Source organism: Spinacia oleracea, chromosome 4, assembly GCF_020520425.1.
Source record: "Spinacia oleracea cultivar Varoflay chromosome 4, BTI_SOV_V1, whole genome shotgun sequence".
Classification (NCBI taxonomy): domain Eukaryota; kingdom Viridiplantae; phylum Streptophyta; class Magnoliopsida; order Caryophyllales; family Amaranthaceae; genus Spinacia; species Spinacia oleracea.
The window spans coordinates 167309112-167335975 of NC_079490.1; the positions used below are offsets into that span (position 1 = coordinate 167309112).

Here is a 26864-nt window from a genome sequence, read left to right on the forward strand (position 1 = left end):
CATGGTGATTAATTTAGCTCTTTGATTTGGTTTCTGGAATATGCAAATTTGCACTTTCGCTTCTTTTTGATGTGTACAAGTTGTTAGACTGCTGAGCAGAATGCAAGTTATATCGGTGACGGGGTTATGGTTAGATGCAGTAACAATGCTTTCAGAGGTACCAATTTTGTATAATTTATTTGCTGCTGTGACATTCAAGGGGCAACAAGAATTGTGTTTTAAAGTTTGGTATGTAAGAGCAAGCAGTGCTCATCTTGTTAGTTAATTCACGCGAAGGTCTCAAATGGCCTAGCAGTGTATGTTGTTTTAGTTTGAACTCTTTATTAATGTATGATTAAACCTATGTAAAAAAGAAAGACATAAAAGGGTTGGATTACGTTTCATCTTGTGTCTGATCTCCTTTTAATTTTGACACAACTTATAAGGAGCACGAGTAATGTTATTGGTGGATGTGGGCGATGGGCAGAGTCACTCATAAGTCATACTATCTCCGTTTCATAAAGTTCTTTACGTTTTGAAAAATGTGTCCAAAAATAAAAATTTTGATTATAAATTCTCACTATTATATCTATAAAAAATTATCATGAGATATCTTGTTAGATTCGTCTCAAAATGTATTTTATAAATATCAAATTTTTGTAATTTTTTGCCATACAGAATTAGATATATTAACGGTCAAATATTGTACCGGAGTCCGTGCAAATAGTAAGTGTTACTTATTGAACTATCCATATCTCAAGTCGTGCTAATAAACTAATCATTAATATGCCTGTTCTCATTATTCATATGCATACTATTAGCCTGTGGATTTCAATTAGCTAGTTAGTAAGTCTTGAGGGGGCGTTACCGAACACCTGAGGTCAAATCCCGTCTACACCATCGTATGCCTTTTGTGGCTATTTTTACACCAAAAAAAGGAAAAAAAAATTGTTAGCGTGTATACAATTTTCATATTTCCGTGTAATTCAAATTAGACCTGCCCATCTATTAATATAATCCCCATCTTATGGGTTCCTTCAAAAAAAGAAAAAAAAAAAAGACTTGATCATCTATAACCCGGCCCGAAAAAGTACGGGTTTGAGCAACATCAAATACACATTTTTTTTAACCAAAACCCAAACACGGCTCAAAAAAACCAGTTTTAGCCCGAAAAACCCGCATCAAATTTATAGGTAAACCCGCATCAAATTTATAGGTTTGGGCATGAGTTTTTGGGTTAAAGCTCGATCCTGCCTGAATTGTGATCAATTCTAATTCAAATGAGTTGGAATAAGGTCTTTCCAACAACAATTCACAAAAAAATAACTTCTGATGTTTATGATCAAACAACAAGGCATTCTAACAGCAGAGAGAAACAGAAGAAAATCAAAGAGAAGTACCCTTTCTAGCCAATACAGCAAGGTCATTAGCTTTACAAACCTTATCCCTATGAACCCAAATACAAGCACAAGAATGCAATTTCGAAGCTACTCTCCTAATATCCTTAATAATAGGTAAGATATTAGATCTATATGGAACTCCCTCAGGATCAGTTAAAGCATGTATAGCCCTCAAACAATCCGATTTCACTATCACATTCTTATAAACTTTTGCAGCTTCATTAATCCCATACAAAATTGCATAACATTCAGCTTGTAATGCAGATTCTGCAACCATACGCTTACTTCCCTGAATTCTTGATGAACTATTATCATCATCTTCCTCGGCGATATAGGCTACTGCTGCTCCCGATTGACCTGGTTTAATCTTATCGTCTTCAACCCAAGATGCGTCAACCAAAATTGTAATGAATCTCTTTGTTGAGGGATAGCCACTAACCCAGTGAGTAGATAGGTTGAGTTTTCTCTGGGTTACGAGATGTGTGTCTGAATCATTCCAGCTACTGATACGGTCTTTGTTGATTTGGGAGATTATTTCTGTATCAACCTCTATTTCTCTGAACATTGTCTCGTTTTTGTGAACCCAGATAGCCCACAGGGTGGTTATAATATTGACCCAAATGACAGTGGTTTTCCACAATGGTTGTGGATTTATAAGATCAGTTATCGTGGTTGCCGAGTTAAGCTCCTGCTTGAGCGGCGCAAGTTTGGTGTCGCCGCCATTCTTGACCACATTTATTGTCGCCGGCAGGCGGCTTTTAGGGGGGATGACTAGCTGGTTAGGGTGTTTGACGACTCTACCGGTGAAGACGACGCTTGTTTGGAGAGCAGATCCGAATTGAGTGACGCTACATCTCTCACTCCCGAGCATTTATGCGCGTGTAATAACTTTATCCGACGACCACCTCCACCTCCACCTCCACCTCCACCACCACCACCACCACCACCGCCACCGCCACCGCCACCGCCACCACCACCACCACCACCAATACTTTAGCAAAAAGGGATAGACAGTATCCTCAAGACAGAGCACATCCGGCAAAGAAGGGAGTGTAACTTTGTAAGTGGATAAGATTTGTCACGCTAGTTTGCTGGGCTATAAATTATACTCCGTAGTCATTTCCTCATTTGAGTTAGGACTTGGCAGTTTGGATCACTTATTGACATATAGACATCTTGTGGTGGCAATTAGGATGATTCGAGCTCGCTTGTTTCCCTCGAGTTGAACCCGAGTTCGAGTTTGAGCTCGAGCTAAACGAGCTTAACAAACGAGCTTTGAGAAATTGTAAAATTGATTTTAAATCATATAATCAAGGAGAAACTTCACAAAATATATGTATGATTGGAAATCCTATGGTATGTTATACACTTATACTACATTGTAGATTCGTTTCCGTATTATACATTTCTTGACATTTAAGGGTCATATTCTTTTAAAAAAAACTTATAATAATATTCCATTTACTCTGTAAATTATTTTTTCGAGCTTGAGCGAGTTATAGACAGCCATATAAACGAGCGTACAAACGAGTAATTAATGAGATATAAACGAGTGCTCGTGAACATTAACCAGCCGAACGTGATGTTGTGAGCTTGACTCGTTTACTTATCAAGCCTAGAGTTTTTGTTTAAACTCGTTCATTATTAATAAACGAGCTTTGACCAAATTTATCCGCGAATTGTTAGTGAACGTATCGGCTCATTTGCAAATCGGTCAAAGTTTGATTTGACAAACATAATATTTCATAGTACGGAGTAACGAAGTTTAAAATCATATTCTGAATTTCTGATCATTCAGTTTATGTATGGGTCGGGTCGGGTCGGGTCGGGTCTAACCACATAGTCCACCTCCCAATCTCCTGTATGGGCCGTATGACTATGGCCACAGGCCCAGAACCAGTGAATAAGAAAAATAATAAATACTTCCTCCATTTTTTTATAATTGCACCATCTTGGTTTTAGCACTATTCACATATTCTTATACAGTTATTTTTTGTGATTTATATGTTAGGAAAAATATAATCAAGTGGGATCTTGTTAGATTCGTCTCGAAATATACTTTAAAATTATCAAATTTTTATAATTTTTTAAAATGTATAATGTGATATATTAGTGGTTAAAATAGTGCATTGACAAGCGTGAAATCCAAGATGGTGCAATTAAAAAAAAAATGGAGGAAGTAAAAGTAAAAAGGAAGATTCAAATTCAAAAGTGTAAGAAAGTAGCGCTCAAAAAGAAACAGCATTCTTAATATAGAAAGTTCATTCCGACATAAATACAGAATCTGGAAAGTGAATTATCTGAAAGAAACCTAGTCTTCTTAACTTCTTAAGTGTGATTATCCATTTCTGAAGAGAAACTCAACAATCACAAGGTTTTTCTTCCGGTTTAGGTTTCGATTTCGGGTTTTGAGCTCGAAGATGGCGAAAGGAGCAAACTATGAAGACGGAAGGAAGAAGAGAGTGGAAGAAATCAAAAAGAAAATGGCGGAACTCAACCTCCATAAACTCGCTCAATCTCTCAAACCTTCCCCCAAAAAAACCCATCATTCTGCCCCTGTAAATTTCAATTTTTTACTCAAGAATTTAACTTATTTTTCCAATTTTTCTCTAGATTTTCAATTTTCAAGAAACTAATCTATTTTCAGGTGAAGAGAAAGGCGAGATTGAGCGATTTCGGGGCCGAAATCGTGCGCCGTTCTAGTCGAATGGCTGACAAACCTCCTCCAAACTACAAAGAGGTCTGATTTTCCATTTTCCATTTCCCAAGTTCCTTTTTTTTAATGCAATCTCAATTTGGTAATACTTTTGATTTGTTTCTGTGAATCCAATTTCACCCTTTTAATTCGTCTGTTTTGGCTTTACAGTCAGCAATGGAACCTTTAAGGGAAGGTAGAAGGTGAGTTCATCACCCCCTTTCCCCAATTTTCTCTGTGTACCAAATTTCCCTTGTTCATTTACATTTGGGTGATTAGTTTTTTTTGTTTTTGTTTTGGGATTTGATGTATGCTATAGGACATACTCATACCAGAGAAGGGATCTTTTGAATCGAGTTTACGCCTCGGATAAGGATAGGGTTCATGCTATTGAGAGAGCTGAAGAACTTGAACAAGATTTAGGCACTGAATTCCCTGCCTTCATCAAGCCAATGCTTCAATCTCATGTTACTGGAGGGTTTTGGTTGGTCAGTTTTTGAACTCTTTATTCCTCATTGTTTAAACATTGGAATTGTCAAAACCCTTTCTATAATTGTTACAACCCTTAAAAATTAGAGGGTTTTCGAGGAATTAGAATAATAAAAAATGGATCTTTGAATAAAATGGTTACACCACATAGAATATTCTATGGTTGCATTTGATATTTTCCGTGTCTATGAAATTGTCTATCTTGGGGGCAAAAGTATTTCTATTTATTACTTAAAGTTATGAGATTGCCCCAAGATTTTTTTTTTTCATTTTCTTTTTCTTTGTTGGTGCGAATGAGCCACAAAGGCAATGTAACAAATTACAAATGGAGGAAATGGGGATTTGAACCTGTAATCTATTATACACAGACCGTCGGTCTTAATTATTAGGTCAAGGTATCATCTGTAGATTGCTCCAAGATTGTCACTTGCCAACAAGGCTCAACTTTTTTGTATGTTATTTAGAAAGTTTAGCTAGATTGTAAAAAACACAAGTTCTTTGATTACTGAACTAGAAAAGTTATTAGAACAAACAAGTAAACTATGCTATTCCCTTGAACAATTTCTTTATCTCAAGAAGAAATTTATGGAAAATGAACATACTCATATAAATTCTTTTGATCTTTTCCCTACAGAGCTTTCCTAATTCATTTTGCAAGACCTACCTTCCTGACAGCGACGAAATGTTCACTCTAGTTGATGAAGAAGGAGATGAATGGCAAGCCAAGTACCTTGCTAGAAAGAATGGGCTTAGCGGTGGGTGGAGAGGGTTCTCCATAGAACATGAGTTGGTTGATGGAGATGCTCTTATTTTCCAGCTCATTGAACCAACTATCTTTAAGGTAACCTCCTCTATTTCTTTCAGTTCCTGTAAGTCTGTAACTAATGAAGTCTATTTTCACTGCTTGTAACATAAACAACACCAGGAACATGTTGCAACTTGCAACCAAGTTAACATTTTTATACATGTATAACTTATAAGTATACTTCAATACCTCATGCTGCAATTATATGAGAGACACCGCCTTTTAGTATGTTCTTATAGAAGTATATTTATTTTTACCAAAACAAAATAGTATAGAAGTGTAGATATTATTAGAAGGTTTGTGAAGATACATCGCCATTCACTTATGCTTCTTGGATATCGCAGTTTATTTGATAAGATCAGTTTGATTCGCTAATTCATAAGGCTTTAAGGCCAATGTTCATCTTTCTACTTATAGAACTATCTACTAATTATTAATCAGTGCATTTATCTTGGATTTAAAAATATTGATTGTAGCACAAGTAACATCACATATTTTTTTGTAGGTCTATATTATTCGAGTGAATTCCTCCGACTGATGGCAGGATTAGTGAGGGAAAAGAAAGACATCACAACAAACTAGAGCAGGTAATTCTTACTGTCAGTCTGTCAGTGGTGGATTACTCGAGGCTGTGCTGCTGTTTTTTTATTGATATTTTTGTGTTCTTTGAGTATGCAATTTGCTAATGTCTCTCTAGTTTTTGTCAATGTTGAATCACACTTCATGCTGTTTGCTAAAGCTTGCTGCTTAGTATATCACCATGTTTTAATCTGAACTGTCTGAGAGTTTTGTCATGGGAAGAAGATAACTGAACAAAATAGCAAACTTTTGGCCAGGGGTGTGGGAGGCAAAGCTAAGACATGAGAGTTAAAAATATTTACTCATTATAACACTTCAATAAACAATTAACTGGTTAATAAAATGCCATAAGATTTCATTTCCATGTGTAGTAAAACACTGTAACACATTTAAGTGGATGAAGTGTTTTTATTTAAACAACAAATAATGTAGATTGACAAATTCATATACTCCCTCAGTTTGCTAACAACAAATTTATGTTGATTGACAAATTCATATACTCGCCTCTGGGTCAATTGGAAACAATCTCTCTGCAATTGCAGGGGTAATATTGCGTACGTCCGACCCCCCCTTACCCTGCTTCTTACGGGAGCCTCTTTGAGGCAATGGAGAAATGATAAATCCAAGGAATAATTCACTTCTTCCAAGGAAATCATCTTTGAAAAAATGAGGATTTTCTTGGAAGGAGTAAAAATTTCCTTGGATTTATCACTTCCCGAGGCAATGGGGTAATGATAACGATAATGATGAAATTTTTATAAAGGTAAGAAAAAAATGTACATTATCCTGTAAACAATTTATCAATATTGAAGAAGGAACTAAACGATTACACATAATAAATCAAACTAAACTAAACTAAATTACGGTTACACATAATAAATCAAATTAAACTAAACTAAACTAAACTATGGTTACACATAATAAATCAAATTAAACTAAACTAACAACTTATCAACATTGAAGAAGGAACTAAACGATTACACATTATTCTGTTAACAACTTCACATTTATTTGAGTTTCATGTTTACTTCACAAGCCGGGTTCTAAGATTGAGTCTATTTGGCAGGTAAAAGGTTGCTGATGATTTTGGGGCTAGTTCCAGATTCGAGCATGAGGCTATGGCCATGGGTTTATTTCTTATTAGCCTGTGAAGAGTATCTATCTTCCATTTTGAATTTCGGAAAACCATGACCGGACAACATAGATATTTTGACATAAGTGATTATATCATGTTAATATGATAGTCCCTTCTAATCTATATATGGTCAATTATTAGTCATTCTACATTTCTATTTTTAGACAGGTAAAAATGCAGATGGCATTTGTGCAGATTCACATTTAGACTGATTTTTGTTTCCTAAGTATGGAGGCAACGGCAACGACAACTCGGATAACCTTCTCTAATGTTAAAACAACATACTTAGTATATAATCTTGATCATTAACATTAGTTTGTTAACATTACATTTTCGCCGAAACCAGATATCCAAATCTAGTTCACATGTTGGATCTAATTGTTTTCTCACCTTGTAGTAGTTGATTCTTGATATCTGTCAAAAGACTCAAAACTATCATTCAGTAAAATTGATACTCTCCATTTAAGAATTCAATCCCTACATACTTCGTAAAAGTTGCACATTGGCCCAAAAGAGAGACAAAAAAAAAAAACCTAGTGTGCTTCTCTTTAGAATCAAAGTAAAGGGGAAAAAACTACAACTTTAGCATCTTAGGATCCAGTCTTGAACACTATATATATTTTGATAGATATAAATCACATTCACACCATAGATCTTCAAGGCGACGATGCTAACAATACTACTCTGTAACAATGATATAGTAGTAGTAGACATGTATTGGTAATTTATTCAATTTATTGATTAAGGCCAAAAGTAGGGATTCAGGGAATTGAGTTTGAATACAAGAAATACTCCGTACAATATATCGAGTTTGAATACAATAGCAGCAACATAAATTAGTAGCAATGTACATATATACTGTAAGAATCAGAGGTCATTCCGATCCCTTTGCCCTAAAATAATGTTTGATTGCAATTCCAAACAGTAGGTCTGTTTACACAATTACAAGTCTTCCCAAGTAAATCTCTGAGGTCATATACCATCTTCTGCCTTCAACATCTCTTCCAATATTTTTTTGCTTTTAGTTTTCAATCCGGAAAAACCATATATATACTACTCATACCACTAATTAAGTGCACCACACAACAATCTCATATGTAATGAGCCCGAGTTCATTGTGAATGCGGTCACCAATTATTACATTTTTGAAGTAAGTTGACTGAAGGTTGGGTCAATGCAAACCACCACCTAAAACACAGATACAAGTTTAGATTCCGGGCCTTAAGTGAGAAAATGTAACTAAACACAAAAACAGTGGAGCTAATAAGGTACATGTAATGCGTTTATGCTCACTAACCTAGTAATCGAAACATACAGGGAATTGACACTACAATATTCCTTCACTTTATAATACGAGATTATGAGGTATCATAATAATTAAATTATAGTCTATAATATAGCTAAATTCCTACCTATCATACTAGCACCTATGAATCACTGACACGGTTAACACCTCCAGCCACGACAGGTTTACAAAATTAGGCCGAGATGGCCAAGTGGCTTGTCCTGTATTCGTATTATTTAAATAACTAGTATTTGGGCTCGGGTGATGCCTCGGGTTACTACGTTAATAACATTTGCATTTATTTATTTTTATTTTCGCAATGATAACATGAAACATGTCATGTCATGTCTTATTGGTAAAGACTTTATAACACCAAATACAAGATGATACATCAGTGAAAGATCCCTCAAGTAAAAGGAACACAAGAAAAAGAAAGGTGCACACCTTGCCAATACTTTTACCAGAGTGGAGATATTCAACGGCATCTGCGACGGATTTAAGACCAACAAACTTTCTTGGATCCATGTTAACCTAAATCAAAGTAACAACACAAAAACATCTTATGCATCCTGAAAAAAGCCTAAGATTCAAGATCTTCACTATGAGATAAAAGATAGAAATGCGAGAAGACCAGTGCCGCTACCCTATGAGTGACAGGACAAAAGGTGAAACGTAAAATATACGGTGAAATAAGATTCAACCTACTTTTATTGCAGAAGGGAACGAATAACTCGACAGATAGATTGGAAAGAGAGAATTGAAATAAACTAAGCACATTTGTATGCAAGTTTTGAGACATTATTTTAATACCTTAAGCATTCCGGAGGAGTAGAAGCCAAATAACTTGTCCAGATGTTGTTGCCACAGACTACTATATTGCACAAGGAAGAAACCAGCCTGAAAGCAGGGAGAAGCAAATTATAGGTAATGAACCATAAATGCCAAATAACTACGTAGTACATATGTATACTAAGTGAGGTCTCAAACCCAAAAATGACTTGCAATCACGTAAAAATCACAATTTTCTGAGAGGAGGCTTGGCAGGGGCACACTTTTTTTCCAAGTTATCTCACATTTTTCTTCCTAGCATAACGTCCACAACTTGAAGTTTTTGGTTACTTCATATTGTTATAAAGTACTTCGTATAAACTTACAGTTCCAAAAGTATCAATGGGACCAGAAATAGGGAAATACTTTGTAGACTAGTTCATTTTTTTTTTGGGTAGACTAATTCATTCTTGATTCTTGAAGAAACCTGATCATTCTGTTGCCATTTGCAAAGTGTACGATATTTCTTATTCCCTTGGCCCTGTTATTCTTTCTCATTTATTTTGTAACTCTGAAGTTTCTTATCCAGCAATAGCATTATTTGAATGGTGTTGATAGAAAATTTTGGTTGCCTTCTGCTCATGTAACTGTTTTTAATGATCAAAAGCAACTAACTAGCTAAGGTTTTCTCAAATATGGTCATAAGTTTTAATTCTCCCTTAAAAGATCAGCAATTCTACACAAGAATTTTGGGATTCAAGAGCAACCCTACCTGTGTGGAAAATAAAAGAAAAGAACAAAAAGAGAAAATTTCCAAGAATAATATGAACAAAGCACACATACCACAGTTTGACTTTTTGCTAAAAGCTTCTCGCACAGTCCAGGATAATTTGAGGGCGTCCATCCATGTTCTCCTTGATACTAAACAAAGCATGAACAACCTTCCATTATCTTGTGTATCGATCACAACAAATCCAACAGTTATTTAATTCAGCAAGCACATACAATTAACAAGGCCTGTAAAGCGTAGTTCTGTAATAAATTGCATATCAGTAACTTTTTGCTATACTTGAGGTCCAAGCATCTTCACACTTATTTTTCTTCCATCAACGCAGATAACAGGACAATGTCTCGTGAAGAACTTAGGAGTTCAATAACCTTGTAATAAGCTTTTTGCTCAACTTGTCTCCCGAGGGCCTACAAGATTCGGCTTGATGATGAACAGCAGTCTTCTTTTGCTGCGTATTTCATATTGAAATGTGAGGACTGTCGAAGGCTCATATTTCTTCCGCTATCTAGGATCTATTATCCAAAAGGAAAGGGAGTTGGAAGATGTATCCCATAGAATTAAATCAGGTTGGTTGAAATGGAAGAGTGCTCCCGGTTTTCAATTCTATGGGATGCTAGCATGCCCCATAGATTGAAGGGAAGATTATACCCCACGACAATTAGACATGCACTATTATATGGTACGGAATGTTGGGTTGTGAAACAATATCACATTCATAAGATGAATGTGGCGGAGATGCATATGTTGCGTTGGAGGCCATACAAGAAATGATCGGTTGAGGAATGAGGTGATTAGGAAAAAAGTAGGGGTTACACCAATTGAGAACAAGATGAGAGAGAATTGACTAAGGTGGTTTGGCCATGTAAGACGGAGACCAAATGATGCGCCGGTTGGAACTGTGATGGAATTGTAAGCGGTAGGGGATGACCAAAACAAACTTGGGAGAGGGTGATTGAGAGTGATATGAGTTTATTGGAATATGGCATTAAGATAGTGCGGGGTGGAGGGAGATAATATATGCCGACGACTCAACATGACTTCTTTTTTCTCTCTTTTTTCTTTGTTCTTTTTTTCTTTTGTCATTTTTTACATTTTAAAAACAACTTTTTGCCTCTTCTTTAAACCGAACTTGTTTTTTTGTTCCATATTTTCCGTGACTCTTACCCTTGCCTTCACTTTCTCAATTTGTGTGTTTACTCTCTTTAACATAACCTTTTACTTTTCTGCTTCACATTCCGCGGACAGTTCCTTATGACAGTTCATATTAGCCGATCCGAAACCATTTTGGGGCTAAGGCTTCCTGTTACTGAAGATCCAAATTGTTTTTCTTCTCCTTTAAAAAATTCGACTTATTGTGTTGACAAGTCTCTCTTGAGTCTTGACTAAAGTAACACATTAATGTTATAAACCTATAATTGTCTCCCTAATAAGAAAAGGTAGTTCCGCTCACAATATTCCATTTGAAGAGAGACATTTTGACCCGGGTATTTATCGATAAAAAAAACATATTCATGTGAGTCTTGTTAGATTCGTCTCGATGTGTAGCTTTAAAATATCAAATTTGAAAAAAAAAAATTATAACACATAGTTGAAGATAATGATGCTCAAATGAGAACACTGAAAACTGTGAAAAAGGCAAATGAGACAAATAAAAGGGAACAGAGGTTGTGTATCATTTTAACAACTACAGATCTTATTTGTCTATTTCGAATACTAAATACAAAAACTTTCATTTGTATTAGGTTGTGTTAGAACTGAAGGAGTATTAAAATTTTCAAAATACATTGCAAACCTAGAATAACAAGTATAAAGCGGGAAACAACATATAGAACTTGGAAGCTTAGAGAAGGCCATTCACAAGAAAGCATACCTGAGAAATCATTCCAATCACCACAAGCCGACCGTAAATTGCTAGGGCATTCAAGCACATATCAAACATTTGACCGCCAACGGACTCGTATATAATATCAACTCCTTTGGAAAATTCCTTCTTCAAAACCTGCAACATAGGATTTACTTTTAACAATGTACGTAAAACATTAACTTATGACTGAGCAGTCCTACACAAGGCACCATATCTTGACTGACGAGTAAAAAGCAACAGCCTTAATGTAGAGTATGATGGCTAAAGTATCTTTGCACAGTGACAAGTCATATATAAGTGTTCCGGTTATGACTCAAAACCAGTACCAAAGGACTGCGCTGTAGATTTTCACATTACGATCAAGTATCAGATAAAGATTGCAGTTGTACCCTGCTAGTTCTGCTTAATTGATATGTGAGGGCACCTTTTTCCACTAACCAGGGAAAAAACCCCTTGCAGGATATTTAGTTAAAGCACAATTATGCACCAGAAGTTCCCCCAGAGTTCATTGCATGGTGTGAATAAACAACGGAAAATGTTCTTGTGGACGGGGCAATTACTGGATTCACCAAGAGTTCAAGACCCAGTCTCATTATTATTAATCCACTAGAAACCTAGTTCATAGTACAAAAGATTTGCAAGTTAAGTAGGAATCGGACGGGATTTTCAGCTGGAGTACGGAAGACTAACAAGCTGTATATCAAGGCTGATGCAGTAACGTAAGCGTCATAAAGGATGTCGCTTGTGTGATTTTCAAAACACATATTAGCGTAACTTTCGCGAAATGGCAATTTTAAAATTTATCACAGTTCTCCAAGAAAAAAGCAATCAGCAACCATGGGTACATGCTTGATTAGCTTGAATCTATTTGCAAACATTTAACAATTACACTCAAGGAATGAAATTAATCTAAGTTGTGGCAAGTAAATCCCGAACCAGCCCGTTCATATATGCTCGAATCCAAAAGAAGAAACCACCAAAACTTACTGTTTTCACGTCTTCTTCTCTATAATTTATTACTCGATCAACTCCCAGTTTTTTCAAAAGCATTGCCTTATCAGAACCTCCGCAAGTCGCAACAACTTTGTTTCCAGCCAATTTCGCCAGCTGCAAGTTACATAATTGACGATGAGCAAATATCAAACTGCAGAATACTTTTACAAAATAACTGATATTCACTAAAGGGTGTCAGCGAAAACTGAAGTAGATCCCTATTCCAAAAAAATTAAATTTGCAAACAGAACCTATAAGAGGTTATCCTACTCATATAGACACCTCTATAGGAAGAACTTGCTGACAGACACGCATAACTCCGTAATAGTATCCATGCCGAAGCGGGAAAAAGATGACACTGGAAAGAGTTAGCAAGACTCTGGACTCTGAAGGCCTGAAAGGAAAGAAATTAACCTGTACAGCAAACTGTCCTGTCCCCCCTGCAGCAGCCGTGACCAGAACTGTTTTTCCCGAATCCATATGTGCTGCCTACAATTTTCACAAAGAGAGTTACAAAAGGTGGCATTGCAGTAAAAAATGTAAAGTAACATATAAGATTAATACGATACAGACTTTCTTAAAATAACAGAAAACAGTAACTATACTTTGCTTAGAGAAGATAGTTAAAACTTAAAAGTTCAGAAAAAAAACAGCCAAGTTTGGAACATTGAACCTTCTCCAGAGCAATTGAAGCCGTTAGTCCAGAAGTAAGCATTGCTACAACTTCTGGGTCAGGTCTAGCCACAGGAAGTATATATTTGGAAGGAACCTAAAGAGAAGAGATCACAGCAAACATAATTCAACCAACAGTCTATTGTCGAGTACTAAAACAAAGTAAATACTACTCATACGTATAAAAAGATTTTCTGTGATAACAAAATTTCAGAATATTGCATACAATCATGAATTCAGCATAACTTCCAAATGTCATCACTGCAGCAGCACTGCCAACTTTCAAGGTATCCACAGAATCCCCAACTGCAGCAATTATACCGACAGCCTGCATAAAAAGAATTGAATTCTGTCATATAGAAACAAATTACCCGAATCTAGATGGACATGCAACTCGAAGCACTTAGGTAACCAACAAGCCACATAAATGTAATAATCTCATAGAGATGCTTTTAATCTCTCTTATAGTGTGTTTGAATGAGGGAATTTGAGTGAAGGGGAGAGGAGGGGAAGTGAGAGATCTATCTTCCATTATTTAAAAGTTATTGGGGTTTTACCAAACCCTTCTACTACTGGAAAGTTATGAGGAAACGATCTCTTCAATCCCCTCCCTCTCCCCTCGTCTCTTCCCCTCCCCTTTACTACGTGATTTCTAAATGCTAGCCAAACACATTGCTTAGGCCGTCAGATTTTCAGTAGGACTTTGTGCTATTAGTCAGAAATTCATGTTTATTGTGTATTGCAAGTCGGAGTTTGAAGATGCTTTCTCAAGATGCAACTTCTAATTTTCTGTGTTTTCAAAATAGCAAAAAGCTACTCACAGAAAAATTTAAGAGAATATTCAGTATTCACAGAAAAAATTATAAGAAACTATTTGAAAGAGCTGGATCAGTTACTACGCCTATTAGGACTGCTAGTTTTTGAACCCAAATTTTGTTACTCTGTACTTGATTCTTTATTTAACCGACACTTGATTTTAATCAAAATTTGTTGCCTAAGTCAAACACAGATAGCGGTAAATCTACATAAAATGAGAATCCAGATTTGACTGTAAGTCTGTGGCATTGTACAAAAATGAGGTAAAGGGGACAGGATCGGAGTGACCTGTAGTGAAGGTCAGAAATGGGAGGCAAGGGTTAAACATTATGCAGTGTCTAGATGGTATTAAGAGATGTGAGAACATTTAAAACAGGGGAAGAGATAGGCATGGCATGATCAACCATGTCACTTTGGCCATTTAGAGCTTACTGATGACCTCACCATGGACAAAGAAAGACGTCAGGGATCAGGACGGCCAGTTAATATTTCTTCAGCAACGAGAACCAACTTATTAGTAAACAAAACAAACTAGACATCATCTTGCATAATTTGTTTAGCTGTCACTTGGCATACCTGGAAGGGGGGGGGGGGGGGGTTGAGCAAGCAGGGACAAACAACTGTATAACTGGCTATAATCTTCAGAAAATGAAAAAGATGTTACAACTAAATTCAGCACTTTTCCACACCTCAAAACCAGCATCGAAGGGGAGATTCCCAGCAAGGTCGCGACTGTTGCCACTAAAGTAGCGGCCTGAACTGAAATTTACCTATTCACAAAAAGTTAGCATAAGAAACACAACGAAGTAAGAAATAGTCCATCAATTATTTTGAGGTAGCATATTAATAAAAAAAATCCATTGATAAATCTAATAACACACTCCAACTTAATACTCCGTACTAGATTCAGTTAAATTACAGCTGATAGTCTAGCGAAAATTTTATAATGGTAAAAAAAAAAACTTAGCAAAACAACTTACCGGAATCTTTATAAATATTTTCTCCTTACTTTTATTTTAATAAGAAAAAATTTGTGTGTACATTAATAGCTGAAACAAGAGTACAAAAATGACAACAAGCTGTCCTGAAGCAAGAAACAAAGTACAAATTTACACATTATCGTCTAATCTCCCCAATTGAAAAACTCTTGAAAGCCCCAGCCATCTAGCTCACAAAAGTGCTAAGTCGATCCAAAAAATCGAATGGACAAACCCGCGGCCCCTCATACAAGGCAAATAACCTCCTCCAAAGAAAACATGCCACCTTAAAGTGAAAAACATGTGAACAAGACATACTATACATATATCAGATGAAATAACCACGTCCTTCACTTTTGGAGCACATCATCAGTATTAAATCTATTATCACCCCCAAAGCCAACATTCACAACGCACGATGACTGTCATCTAAAGAGAAAATGAAGTTTGAAGATGGAGATGCCACTTAAGCAACATTGAAATGACAAGAAAAAAAAGAACCTAAAGAGTTCACCTTCCACACCCGAGAATCCCCCACTTATCAACTGCATTGTCAGAATCCATTATGTCACCTAATTACTGGCTTGGGGGCCAGAAAAAGACAAGGAAGACAACTCCATAACTCGCAAACCAAAAAATCCATTATTTCACCTAGATCAAACTATCAAAGACTTTCTTTTTAATACAAAGGTTTCTGTCTCTTGCCACAATGAACGCTATTTACCCTCTACTCAATAACTTGGAGGCGTGGCATAAAAGCGTAGGTAAGACGCATAGGCTGCGCCACATATGATATCGTACAAACAACAAACTTACATCACTAGCGTTAACACCAGCATACAATATCTTCACGAGAACATGATTTCGTTTGATAGGCAGGACCAAAGGGGTGCGCAGTATCCTCGTAGCATCACGGAAATTGTGATTTAAGGTGTGCACAACTCTGAAAAACAATCAACATTAAGCAGATATTAGAGAAGTATATGCTTTCAAGGCAATGAGAAAATGTGATAACATTTCATCGGACAGAGTTTCCAAAGTAAATCCCAACAGTGTGATGCTCACAAAAGCATGTGTTCTCATAAATTATACTACCTCCGTTCCTAAATGTTCTTTACGCTTCCCTCATAAGTCTGTTCCTTAATGTTCTTGACATTTCTACCTTATTCCATTTGTGGCAAAGAATTTACACTATTATTCTCTCATTTGGTCCACTAAACCACTTGCATTGCTGGGAAATTAATGACCACTCATTTCCCCACTTGTTGTCCACTTTAACATACACCCCTTAGTGCCTTAATTTTAGTGAATAGTAAGTGTCAAGAACATTAAGGAACGGAGGTAGCAAGCCTTAAAACCCTTGGTTCCTACATCCAGGAAGACCTAGAAGCAACGCATTTGCAGCATGCATATGTCTGCTCGGGTCTTTGCAGCCCCTAGGAAGGAGACCTTGCATGAGTCACATGGCATAAGCTACAACCTCCAGCTTGCCATATGAGATATGATGACCCTAGTTGAGTTACCTGGAGGCATGAACGCATGGTGCCATAACTCCGTGAAAATAACGATCCAAAACCATATTTTTTATTTAGATAAAAAGAGGTTCTATTGATAGGTAGAAAAGCAGTCCACAGCACACACACAAAACAACAACAAAACTGAAAACAAGACATTCTCCCTAAAAATTAACAAAAAAGTGAACCAATCATGTCGAGCATCAACAACAATATCCCTAAAGGAAGGGGTCAGCCAGACCACAAAGAAGCTGAAAAAACATAATGTCCCATAACATCTTCACCATAAGAGTATAGCAGCTCCAACCAAAGCACCTAATTAATAGCATAAATGCACACCTACAGAACACTTTTGATGTTTTCTCCTTCTAGAACCAATCCAGCTCACCTACAATGGCTGCAAATGTCCAATTAAGAAGCAGGAAATGTCCAGAATTATCTTTTAAACCTATGTATGATCCAAAAAACAGAAGGCACCTCAGAGTGAAGGAAAAGGTCAGACCCAGACTATACAAGAATTTTAACACATGATACAAAAGTTAGGGAACAAAGTTCCTATTGGCCTCCAGATTTGCAAATTATCAAGTGCTATATTTTCCCAAAACTGATATCCACGCGAAAATCTTGTCCATAAGAACCTTCACTTTCCAAAAGAAGTTGGAAAAACGGAAAACAGCGGGGCTTGGAGAGTTCTGTAAGTGCTTGTCGAAAGATATAAAAGAACGTTTCCCAGAAGAATAGATCCTAAGATAAGGAGTATGAGAGAAATCAACACAATCTAGAAGCCTCAATAGAACCACAATCCCCAGCTCCCTAATCTACAAATTCCTCCTAGAATAGAGATCCATGTCAAGTTATGTCCATATCAAATCATAAACCGTAAAACCAGGGACTGATGTAAAGTAGGTGATAGAGACAGGGAGATTCATTGAAAACTGGATAGTCTCCTGCCCACCAGTTTTCCCAATTCCCAGAGCCAATATTTGTCGCCCAAACTTGTCAGGTCGAAGGGAAACTAAATCAATGCCCGTGAGACGGACTTTCAGGAGCTTATACAGGAAATCCTATCACCAGCCACCCCAAAAATTTGTCTCAATGTTTTTCTAGATGATATGGCATAGCATAGCACAAATTATTTTGCAACAGGAAAAAAACATATCAATGATGATTATGAAGGCATGTAGCAAAGGATTGACATCAAGGAGACATCTACTGATCTAGTGATCTACATGAGAGTATTTGAAGCCATAATTATAGAGGTAAGAAAAGAGAAGGGAGAAGAAGAGAGGTAGCCAATCATGTGATTTACATGTCAAGTACGGAGTACTATAATTGCCACAAAGTTGCCTTTCCTGTAGTTTGTTGGATCCTGACCACAACTTAAATTAGTTTCTAGTTTGTATGTGAACTTTCCAAAATATATTATGGCTTCTTCCTCTAGAAAATAGATACATACCTTATCAGTGAACGGAGTATGGAAAACTATCTCTCAAACACATCTCCTTGCACACCTTCTCCCGTCCACGACAACAAACCTAACCAAATTGTGTACGATGTAACATTGGTGATAACCTATGTTTGCAACACATACTGTGGCTAGACCTAAATGTCAAATAGATATTGAGTAGTTGTTTTGCAGGCTAAACTTCACTTTGTATTTCTAATTCTAGACAAAGCACATTATGTTCTTCTTGTACCACATATATGATGTACCCTTTATTTACCTCAGTCACTACCATCTGCTAACGGCCAAACAAAAATCATCATGGCACCAAAAGCCACAAGTTTACACCCTGAATCACTTCCTACAAATTGACTCCTCAACTTATACATCCAAGGTTATGCGTGTAAACCCTTGATCCAAAAATTTAGGACCACAAGCGATCATCATGCATGGCAGCAGTAGGGGTGTACTTGTGTGTGTGTATGAGAACAGTGGGGAGATTAGCAGTAGCTATTATTGATCAAAGCATCATGTGTTGTTTAAAGAGCTTCAGTTGGGTGTTGGACTGAGAAGAATTAAAACATCTCAGTCTTTCAGATATGCCCAAATGACACCTTCCAAACATTTTCAAAGCTAAAGAACTATAGCACGATGTGGTAACTGCTGCAGACAAATGCAGTTACTAGTATATAAGAAAAATCGAGCATAAAAGAAAAAGCAGATACTGATGACCCATGACACAAAACTAGAACTAACATTAGACAGTTCTCACAATTTCTCAAAGCTCTGAGGTAATTTGAGCTCCAACGCATAGGTAAGCATTGATCTGCTCTTGAAATTCGACGAAGGAACTCGATATTTTGCTTCTTCCGCTGGAGTAGGCCAATATTCAAGCCCTCTACGATTTGTTATCCATAAACAAGATCCAGCTTTAGTCTCATCTGTGATAAGCTCTAGAGCACCTTAAAGATAAATGGTAAAGGCATATCAACAGGCATACATACATTTATCATTTATGTACTGTGACCAAAAGGGGAAAAGACAATTTCTGGCTAAAAAGAGGAAATATGTAAAATAACTTTTACCTTTTACCACTAGTTCCATAGGTATGAAGCCCCCTAGCGAGTTTATAACTTTGGCATCCGCCTTTGCCCCCAAATTAGTTTCTACAAACTGCACATACAGAAGACATTAACATCTGCAATTTCTAAGGCTGATTATAAGAAGCTTTTACTGGTTGTACTGGGAGTTGCACAGAGCCAAAAGCTGCAAGTTATTTTGTGTGACAACACACCAAATACAATAAAACAAAAATGAAATATTTGTGATTATCTGGTTATCTGCATTCCTAGCCTTAGTTTATCTCTGTTCCCATTCTATAATTCTATCTCTTCCCTTGAATTCTTGCAACATGACATCAATTGACAAATTAATGCAGAATATCACACTCTACTCATGATCAGCTTAAATCCTATCATTCATAGAGAATAGTTTAGCTTTAAGGAAATGGAAGAAGCTAGACTCCATTTCCGAAAACCATACCCCCCCACCCCCCCTCAAAAAAATAACATTGAAGGAAGGGCTTGATGCACATTTGGAACCCAAACTGTGGGTATTAAGACCTAATTAGTAAGCCACTGTAATTTTCGAAGATAGAACAACATTGTATGTTAATATCTTCTGACATTGTTAAATATGAAGCATTGAATATAAGCATCTTACTTCTGGGCATAGTACATTCACACGAATTCCTTGACGTTTGTATGGAAGAAGAGATCTGGTAAACAGAACCACGCCACCTATGTAAAATACGAAAGGAAAAATGATACTCAGTCCTCAAGGTTAATAGGTTTGACTCAAACCTCATAGTCTACAATGTAAACAAATTATTACGGAGATCAATTATTTATGTTTGTCCATTTCCGATGGAGCCAAAGATTCATTTGTTCTTTTGGTTGTGGATGTAATGGACTAAATCAAAATGGCTCTTAAAACCTCTTCGCTTCCTTTCCATGAAGTAGAAGATGGTCGTCCCGTTGTCGTCCCGTTATCTCTTTTGGGTCAATTGGAAACAACCTCTCTGCAATTGCAGGGGTAAGGTTGCGTACACCCGACCCCCCCTTACCCAACTTCTTGCGGGAGCCTCTTTGAGGCAATGGGGTAATGATAATGATAATGATGATCAATTATTTATGTGCATTGACACTACAACAATGAAATAAGAGCTTAAATCACTGGTCGTTTCTACTTTGAATTCAGAAATTTTTTATAAGGCATATCAAATGTTGTTCTAAAACTTCAATAAAAAACTTATCCACAATTTCTACTCCGTATATTGTATATACGTTAAACGTATTTACTATTTACTACCTCCGTTCCTAAATGTTCTTGACACTTTGAAATATGTGCCCAAATTTAGAAAACATTGACCATAATTTCTTACTATTACATATTTCAAAACACTATCATGTGAGATCTTGTTAGATTCGTCTCGAGATATATTTTCAAAATATCAACTTTTATAATTTTTTCTCATACAAAATTGGATATATTAATGGTTAAAGATTGCACTGGAGTCCGTGCAAACAGTGAATGTTAAGAACATTTAGGAACGGAGGTATAGTATTTTCAATTAACACATCTTGCTATTAATCTTCCCATTAATTATATATAAAGGCAATTAAATCTGACTAATTCCTTAATATATAAAGGCAATTAAATCTGAAGAAATTAATTTAGGGACCAGAGGAAGTACGTAATAAAGCAACCCTCCTTACTCTCGGCAAGAAAGAAAAAGAGGAGAAACGAAGGGAAAATCAAACTCTGACGTCCTTAATTGGAAACTGGTCCTCTCAACAATGAACAATTGAAGACAAAATTTTGGTACTCTTCCCGAAAGCATACTAGAATATCTATGTGGATTCCACTCCCTCTTATCAGTATTATATATCTTTTTAATTGATTTATTTGTCCAATCATTCTGCAACAGCAACTTTAAATACAAGTACTGCATCACTTTACAATACCAAATTTGACATCATGAATTTATAAGTCGTTTCTTTAAGATGAATATAATATTCAAAATCATTGCTCAATAGCAATGCAATTGTAAATAAATTTTACCAACTCCTTAATAAGTGTGCAAATAGCAAAATCGGCTAACATTTAGGATAAGAGAGTATTTCTTTTGACAAGTAATTAGTTCATCGTAAAGAAAGTCAGTTAACAAAGGCATATTACTGTCCAGAACAGCAAAGCAGCAGCTAAAATATTTTTATAAATTTGCAAAGCATTAGCAAGACACTACACTCTTTCTTCTCAAAATCCCCCTCCCTCACCCTTGCACCACTTCTTCCAAATGATTGGGGGAAATTAACTCCAAAAATCAACTAATAGACACAAAAAATTCCTTCACCCAGACAAAAAAATGAAACAAATTTGCAAAAAGTCTGCTTTTATACATGAAATCACAACTTAGCAAGTAATACCAAACTCTGTTGTTTATACAGTTGCAGACAGCAGCAATCTTATACTTGAAAAACAAACCTTTGGTGGCTGAGTATACTGGATCTTTAAATAATGGATAAAGCCCGGCAGAGGATCCCATGTTGATGATCACTCCTGCTCTCTTGGAAGTCTGTATTGCTTGAATCTGAACACAATGTGGACGCAAACAAAAATCAGCATACAGTATAATCAGCATAGACTAAAGGTTTCCACAAAGAAATGCAACAAATCACACAGATCGCATTCCCAAAATTAGCTAGGATTGTCATGCAAGCCCCAGAAGATCCATTTGGTTATAAGCTAGACCACAAGCAGAAAATCAGCAGCAGACGCAGACTTTTCACTATAACAATTCCAGAACTCTTTAGCAAGTTCCACTAGCAACTTTCAGACGTCACTCATCCATCCGAATATGCACAAGTCAAACGTCCACAGACAAACACGGAGTAAAGAACAATACTAAATCACCTATAGAGGACAGCTGGTCAGAATATCCTGGAATATCTTATAAATTGTCCAGTATCAACATACCTGAACATCTGAATTCTGCATGTGAAACATCTCAAGATTTATTTAATCAGTTAAAGATTCGAGCTCCATTTAAAAGGTGCTGACCGCTCTTGAAAGATACTCTGTACCCCAATTATCAAATTCCTCATTGAGCACTATACATATGTTTGCAGAAAAATACAGTTTTCTACAAATCAAACAGAAAGACTTCTCTAGTACTGTGTCTTGAGGTTCTTTATAACCACTATTTAAATCACTTCATCATCTTTACATTCAAATCAAACTTTTAGACATCCAAATTCTAAAGTGCCAAAGAGGAGAGGTTTTCTTGGAGAGCTTGTAGAGTGACACAAAACTAGTGACAAATTTGAGTTGTAAGTCCATCCTCCCTGATGAGTATGCATATTGTCTGGGAGTGGCAAGAGTTGATCAGGTCATATTAATGTTTACAAGCCACCTTCCCCTGGAATAGGCTACACAGAACAGTATGGATGCTAAAGACTTTCCCTTACTCAATCATGAATCATGACGCCCACAAGGTAAATGTTGGTTCTGGGGGACACGAGAAGAAAATTCCTCTCTCAATCTGTATCTACTGATGTCCTGTGTTTAAAAGCTGGAAAAAAATCACAGGACCCTGGGAAGAGGACAACGAGTATTTGCGGCATAGAGTTGGGTATCCTGCCCTCTCTTGTGTTAGGCTGCAGGGTTTTTTTATTAGCAACGAACATTGTGATAGACATTCTCCTTTTTTGTTCAACTAATTTTTGGCATGAGGTCTCTGGTCTTCACGATGCTCTACTGACTAATGCTGTTCATTTGTTATTTTATTTCTTTCTCGTCAATAAACACACTTTTTATATTTAAATATGATACCGGATTAAAATCTGTATCCTGAGGTAGCACATGACAGGAACCCAGTAAGTTCATAGGGAAATAAAACAGAACATTTGATAATAACATACAGGTATCAGCAGTAATTTTAATATAAAAAAGGTCATCAATTTAAACCTAATACCCAGGCACCCAGCAGGCCAGCAATGGACACAAAAGAGGAAAAGCGTACCGCTAAAAGAGTACAATCAATAACAGCAACTAGGTTCACGTTAACAGTATGCCTCCATGTACCAGAGCCATCAGTTTGGTCCTTCTGCAATGGTACTGAAGTCTCGATTCCAGCATTATTGATGCAGATATCTAACCCACCATAAGTTGCTAAGTGCTTTGCAAAAGCAGACGACAGCTCTCCTGATCAGAGATGAATATTTAACGCAACTCCAAATGAAGGAAAAGAATGACAAAACATCACTAAATTATTTGTATCTTAATCACTTACACTTCTCCTTTCAAAAAGCATGAGGCTACCCCACAATAATGCATGCAAGAGTATCCTATTAAAAACACGATCATGGTACACAATCATGCATGAGGCTATCCCCCAATAACGCATGCAGGAGTATCCTATTAAAAACATTCACACAAACGAGTACATACGTATAACTGTATAAGTGACAACTTAATTGGAATTTTTGGGAACTAAAGTAATTAACCTTTAATTGTGTATGGTCGTGGGTGTTGGATTCTTGACAGATTCTTTATCTTTTCTTGTAAAAGAATTGTTCCAACTCATCCACTAGTTTAAATGCTACATCTTTCAATTGTCGTATGTATCCGATCAAAAAATGTCTACATATATCATGACCAGCATTCCCTCCATCCCAAATTAAGCTCCTAGTTGACTTTGGGACGAGATCTAAAGGTACTTGTTGAATGTAAATATAAAATAATGGGAATGGACAGAGAGGAGAGCGAGAGAGAGAAAAGTAAAAGTAAGTGTGAGAACAAAAGAAAGAAAGGGGCTGATGTGATGGAGAGGAAAAGGGGGAAATAATGCTTGAACCATAAAAGTTACTAAACGGGATAAGGGAACATTTTTGTTGGGAAACACCTCAAAGTAGTAAGAAAATTGGACAGAGGGAGTGCTAAAAGTTACCTTTTTTGGTCACATCACATCTTATGAATGTTGCGGAGGGAAATTTCAGATTCTTATGAAACTTAGCAAGCTGCTTTTCAATAAGAGCCGTCACTTTCTTACCCTCTTCTTCTGAGTAGTCAACCACCGTAATGAATATACCTCTCTCCGCAAGAGCCAAGCTCACAGCTTTACCTATATGACAACATCTCAGAATATTGAAACAATTGAGACCCATATAATAAGTAGCATTTGACATTTTAAGCTTTGACCATTTACTTCTCAGACCGCATATTGATTTATGATGCAAACACATTCTTCAAAAAAAAAAAAAACGAAAATGTCTTCATTTTACTTATAGCAATGTAGCTACAGGTAATAACAAACAATAGTAGTCAAACTTCGCAAAGTTTTACCACAAAATTCAAATGTGGCCTGTAATGTGTAACAACAACGGGGGTATCAAACCAAGGAAGAAATGACGTGAAGCTTGTTTCATAATCACACAACTCACAATTATAACACTTTAAAAACTTATCATAGCATTTTCTAGAACAATGGCATGGTGCACATTTCATATCTTCCAACCCTCAACGTTGATTTGATCGTTAAATTCACAAGGTGACTTACTGTCCTTAAATCGTTCAAATCATTGTTTCTAAAATTTCTAAAGCCATTGCAATAATATACCCCTGTGATTAATTCACTCATCTCATTTTTTCATTCTTTTTCCCCGGATTTGAGACTTTCATTAGAGGATATAAGGCTGCATTCTATTCACCTGATTTCCACTTATTTTTTCTGAACTTATCTTATCTGAACTTAACTGAACTTATTAAAACTTATCAAAACTTATTTTAGTTATAAATTGTACTTGGTCAACCCTTATTTTTCCTGAACTTATCTTATCTGAACTTATCTGAATTTAACTGAACTTATCTGAACTTATTTTTCCTGAAATAAGTGGAAATAAGGTGAACAGAACAGGGCCTAATACTGTTTTAAGTATTGAAAACCTGATCCTAAAAACTTGTAGAATTTTATTCTCATAACTAAAAAAAACAAAAAAAAAATCCTCCAAAATCAAATGAGCACCCTGTGTCGTGTTTGGATCCTCTCCATTTCTCTTCTTTCATTTCCTATAATTAAGATGATAAACACCTAAGCTAGTTTAGAAGAAAAAAATTAACAAAAAAATCCTTATTTTTTTCCCTTCATGCATTCACAACTGTTGAATTAGAAATGGACAATCCATTTCTTTTAGAAAATAGAGAGGATCAATCAAGTGGCATCACAGATGATCTCAGAAGAAGTTGGTCAGTCAAGTGGCATTTGCAAAATAAAATCAAAACATATAAAACCGAACTGATTGAATACACAATCTACATATTTGCATTCTCGTTAATTTTTTCTTAAAAAAATCGACATTTAATTTAAAAATTAAAATACACTACAACAAAGTAAGTTTCATGTTTATACAGACGTGTAGTCGTAATTGTTGTATATACAATCGAAAAATCTTAATTAGTTTCAGATGTCAATCAACGATATTAACTGGATGGAGCTCCAAGGCTCCACCAAACCACCGGAATAATAAATAAATAAATAAAAGAAAAACTCCAAAAAAGTTCATGAAACACGAAGAAATACCACAATTGAAGTTAATCAAGTACAAGCAGATAGCAAAATCAATAACGTTTGTTGATCAGTTTGATTAAGCGGAAATGCCTGAAAACTATAATAATTGCATAATATAGCGTTAATTTGTATTAGCAGTTAGTAACAAGGGATGTAGTAGGGAATTACCGATCCCGGAAGCTCCGCCGGTGATCAGCGCCGAGAGGCCGGGTTTCAGCTCCATCTTTTACCGGGGGGATTTCTCTCTCTTCCGCACTCCGCTGCTTCACCGCCGTACACGCCGCTCGGATGGATAAAACTCACGTGTAAAAGCTTCTGTCGGGCTATTGCTCGCCAATTACTTGCTATATTATTGTAATACGACCGCCTACGCAAGTTAAACGTGTGTCGATTTTTTGTTTTCTTATGATAATAAAATTTATCTATGTTATTCTCTCAGTTTGTTTTTGTTTTTTAGACTCTGTTTTATTGAATTTATTTTAACTGGATTTATATTATCTGAACTTAATTAAATTTATTTGAAAAAATTAATTATTTTGTCTGAAATATTTTTATTTGTGTGTGAAAATGTTTGAAAGAAAACTTATTTTTGCTTAACTGAATTTATCTGAACTTAACTGAACTTATTTTGTTCAGAATAAGTAAAAATCAGTCGAACAGAACAAAGCCTCGAGGATTCGCTATATTGGACTTATTTTGACTGAACTATATTATCTGAACTTAACTGAACTTATTTTATCTGAAAAAACTTATTTTGTCTGAAGTAAACTTATTTGTGTGTGAAAATGTCTGAAAAAACTTATTTTTGTTGAACTTATATTTTCTGAACTTATATGGACTTATCTGAAGGCGGCGTCAAGAATGTAAACTATCTGTTATACCTCCACTTTTATTTTTCTAACCATAAATGATATTCACTCATAAATATCTCTGACTTAGCTTTATACAAAAATATATTTGATTATCAAAACAAAATATAGTGCTTACCTAACTAATTTAGGTAGATATATGTTAGCCTCCGTTCTATTAAAC

General features: G+C 36.0%; 2 protein-coding genes across 2 annotated transcripts; one reads left to right on the plus strand and one right to left on the minus strand.

Moving 5' to 3' along the window:
• The first annotated feature begins 3594 nt into the window (after positions 1–3594).
• LOC110790852 (B3 domain-containing protein At3g19184) lies at positions 3595–7226 on the plus strand. The gene is made up of 7 exons (XM_021995612.2): positions 3595–3937; positions 4027–4119; positions 4246–4277; positions 4394–4562; positions 5198–5404; positions 5874–5955; positions 7014–7226. Exons 1-6 carry the CDS (start codon positions 3800–3802, stop codon positions 5904–5906), a joined length of 672 nt encoding a protein of 223 aa, XP_021851304.1. The 5' UTR covers positions 3595–3799; the 3' UTR covers positions 5907–5955; positions 7014–7226.
• A 571-nt stretch (positions 7227–7797) lies between these two features.
• On the minus strand, positions 7798–26216 carry LOC110790869 (uncharacterized). Its single transcript, XM_021995631.2, has 18 exons — positions 26001–26216; positions 24216–24389; positions 23289–23470; positions 21752–21857; positions 19928–20004; positions 19291–19378; positions 18978–19167; positions 16064–16190; positions 14960–15040; positions 13681–13782; positions 13456–13551; positions 13197–13271; positions 12777–12896; positions 11796–11924; positions 9979–10056; positions 9178–9264; positions 8812–8898; positions 7798–8270 (listed from the first exon to the last, which is right to left on the minus strand). The coding sequence occupies exons 1-18, from the start codon at positions 26053–26055 to the stop codon at positions 8220–8222; spliced, it is 1905 nt and encodes a 634-aa protein (XP_021851323.2). The 5' UTR covers positions 26056–26216; the 3' UTR covers positions 7798–8219.
• Between the last annotated feature and the right edge of the window lie 648 nt (positions 26217–26864).

Bases quoted from the DNA above. Each gene is read 5' to 3' on its own strand.
- LOC110790869 (XM_021995631.2), bottom strand. From the start codon at position 26,055: ATGGAGCTGAAACCCGGCCTCTCGGCGCTGATCACCGGCGGAGCTTCC. The intron at 21,858-23,288 runs GTACGCTTTTCC...CATTGTGTTCAG, and splicing joins TTGATTGTACTCTTTTAGCG to ATTCAAGCAATACAGACTTC. The intron at 15,041-16,063 runs GTAAGTTTGTTG...TTTTGTGAATAG, and splicing joins CTGGTGTTAACGCTAGTGAT to GTAAATTTCAGTTCAGGCCG.
- LOC110790852 (XM_021995612.2), top strand. From the start codon at position 3,800: ATGGCGAAAGGAGCAAACTATGAAGACGGAAGGAAGAAGAGAGTGGAA. The intron at 4,278-4,393 runs GTGAGTTCATCA...TGTATGCTATAG, and splicing joins CCTTTAAGGGAAGGTAGAAG to GACATACTCATACCAGAGAA. The intron at 5,405-5,873 runs GTAACCTCCTCT...ATTTTTTTGTAG, and splicing joins TTGAACCAACTATCTTTAAG to GTCTATATTATTCGAGTGAA.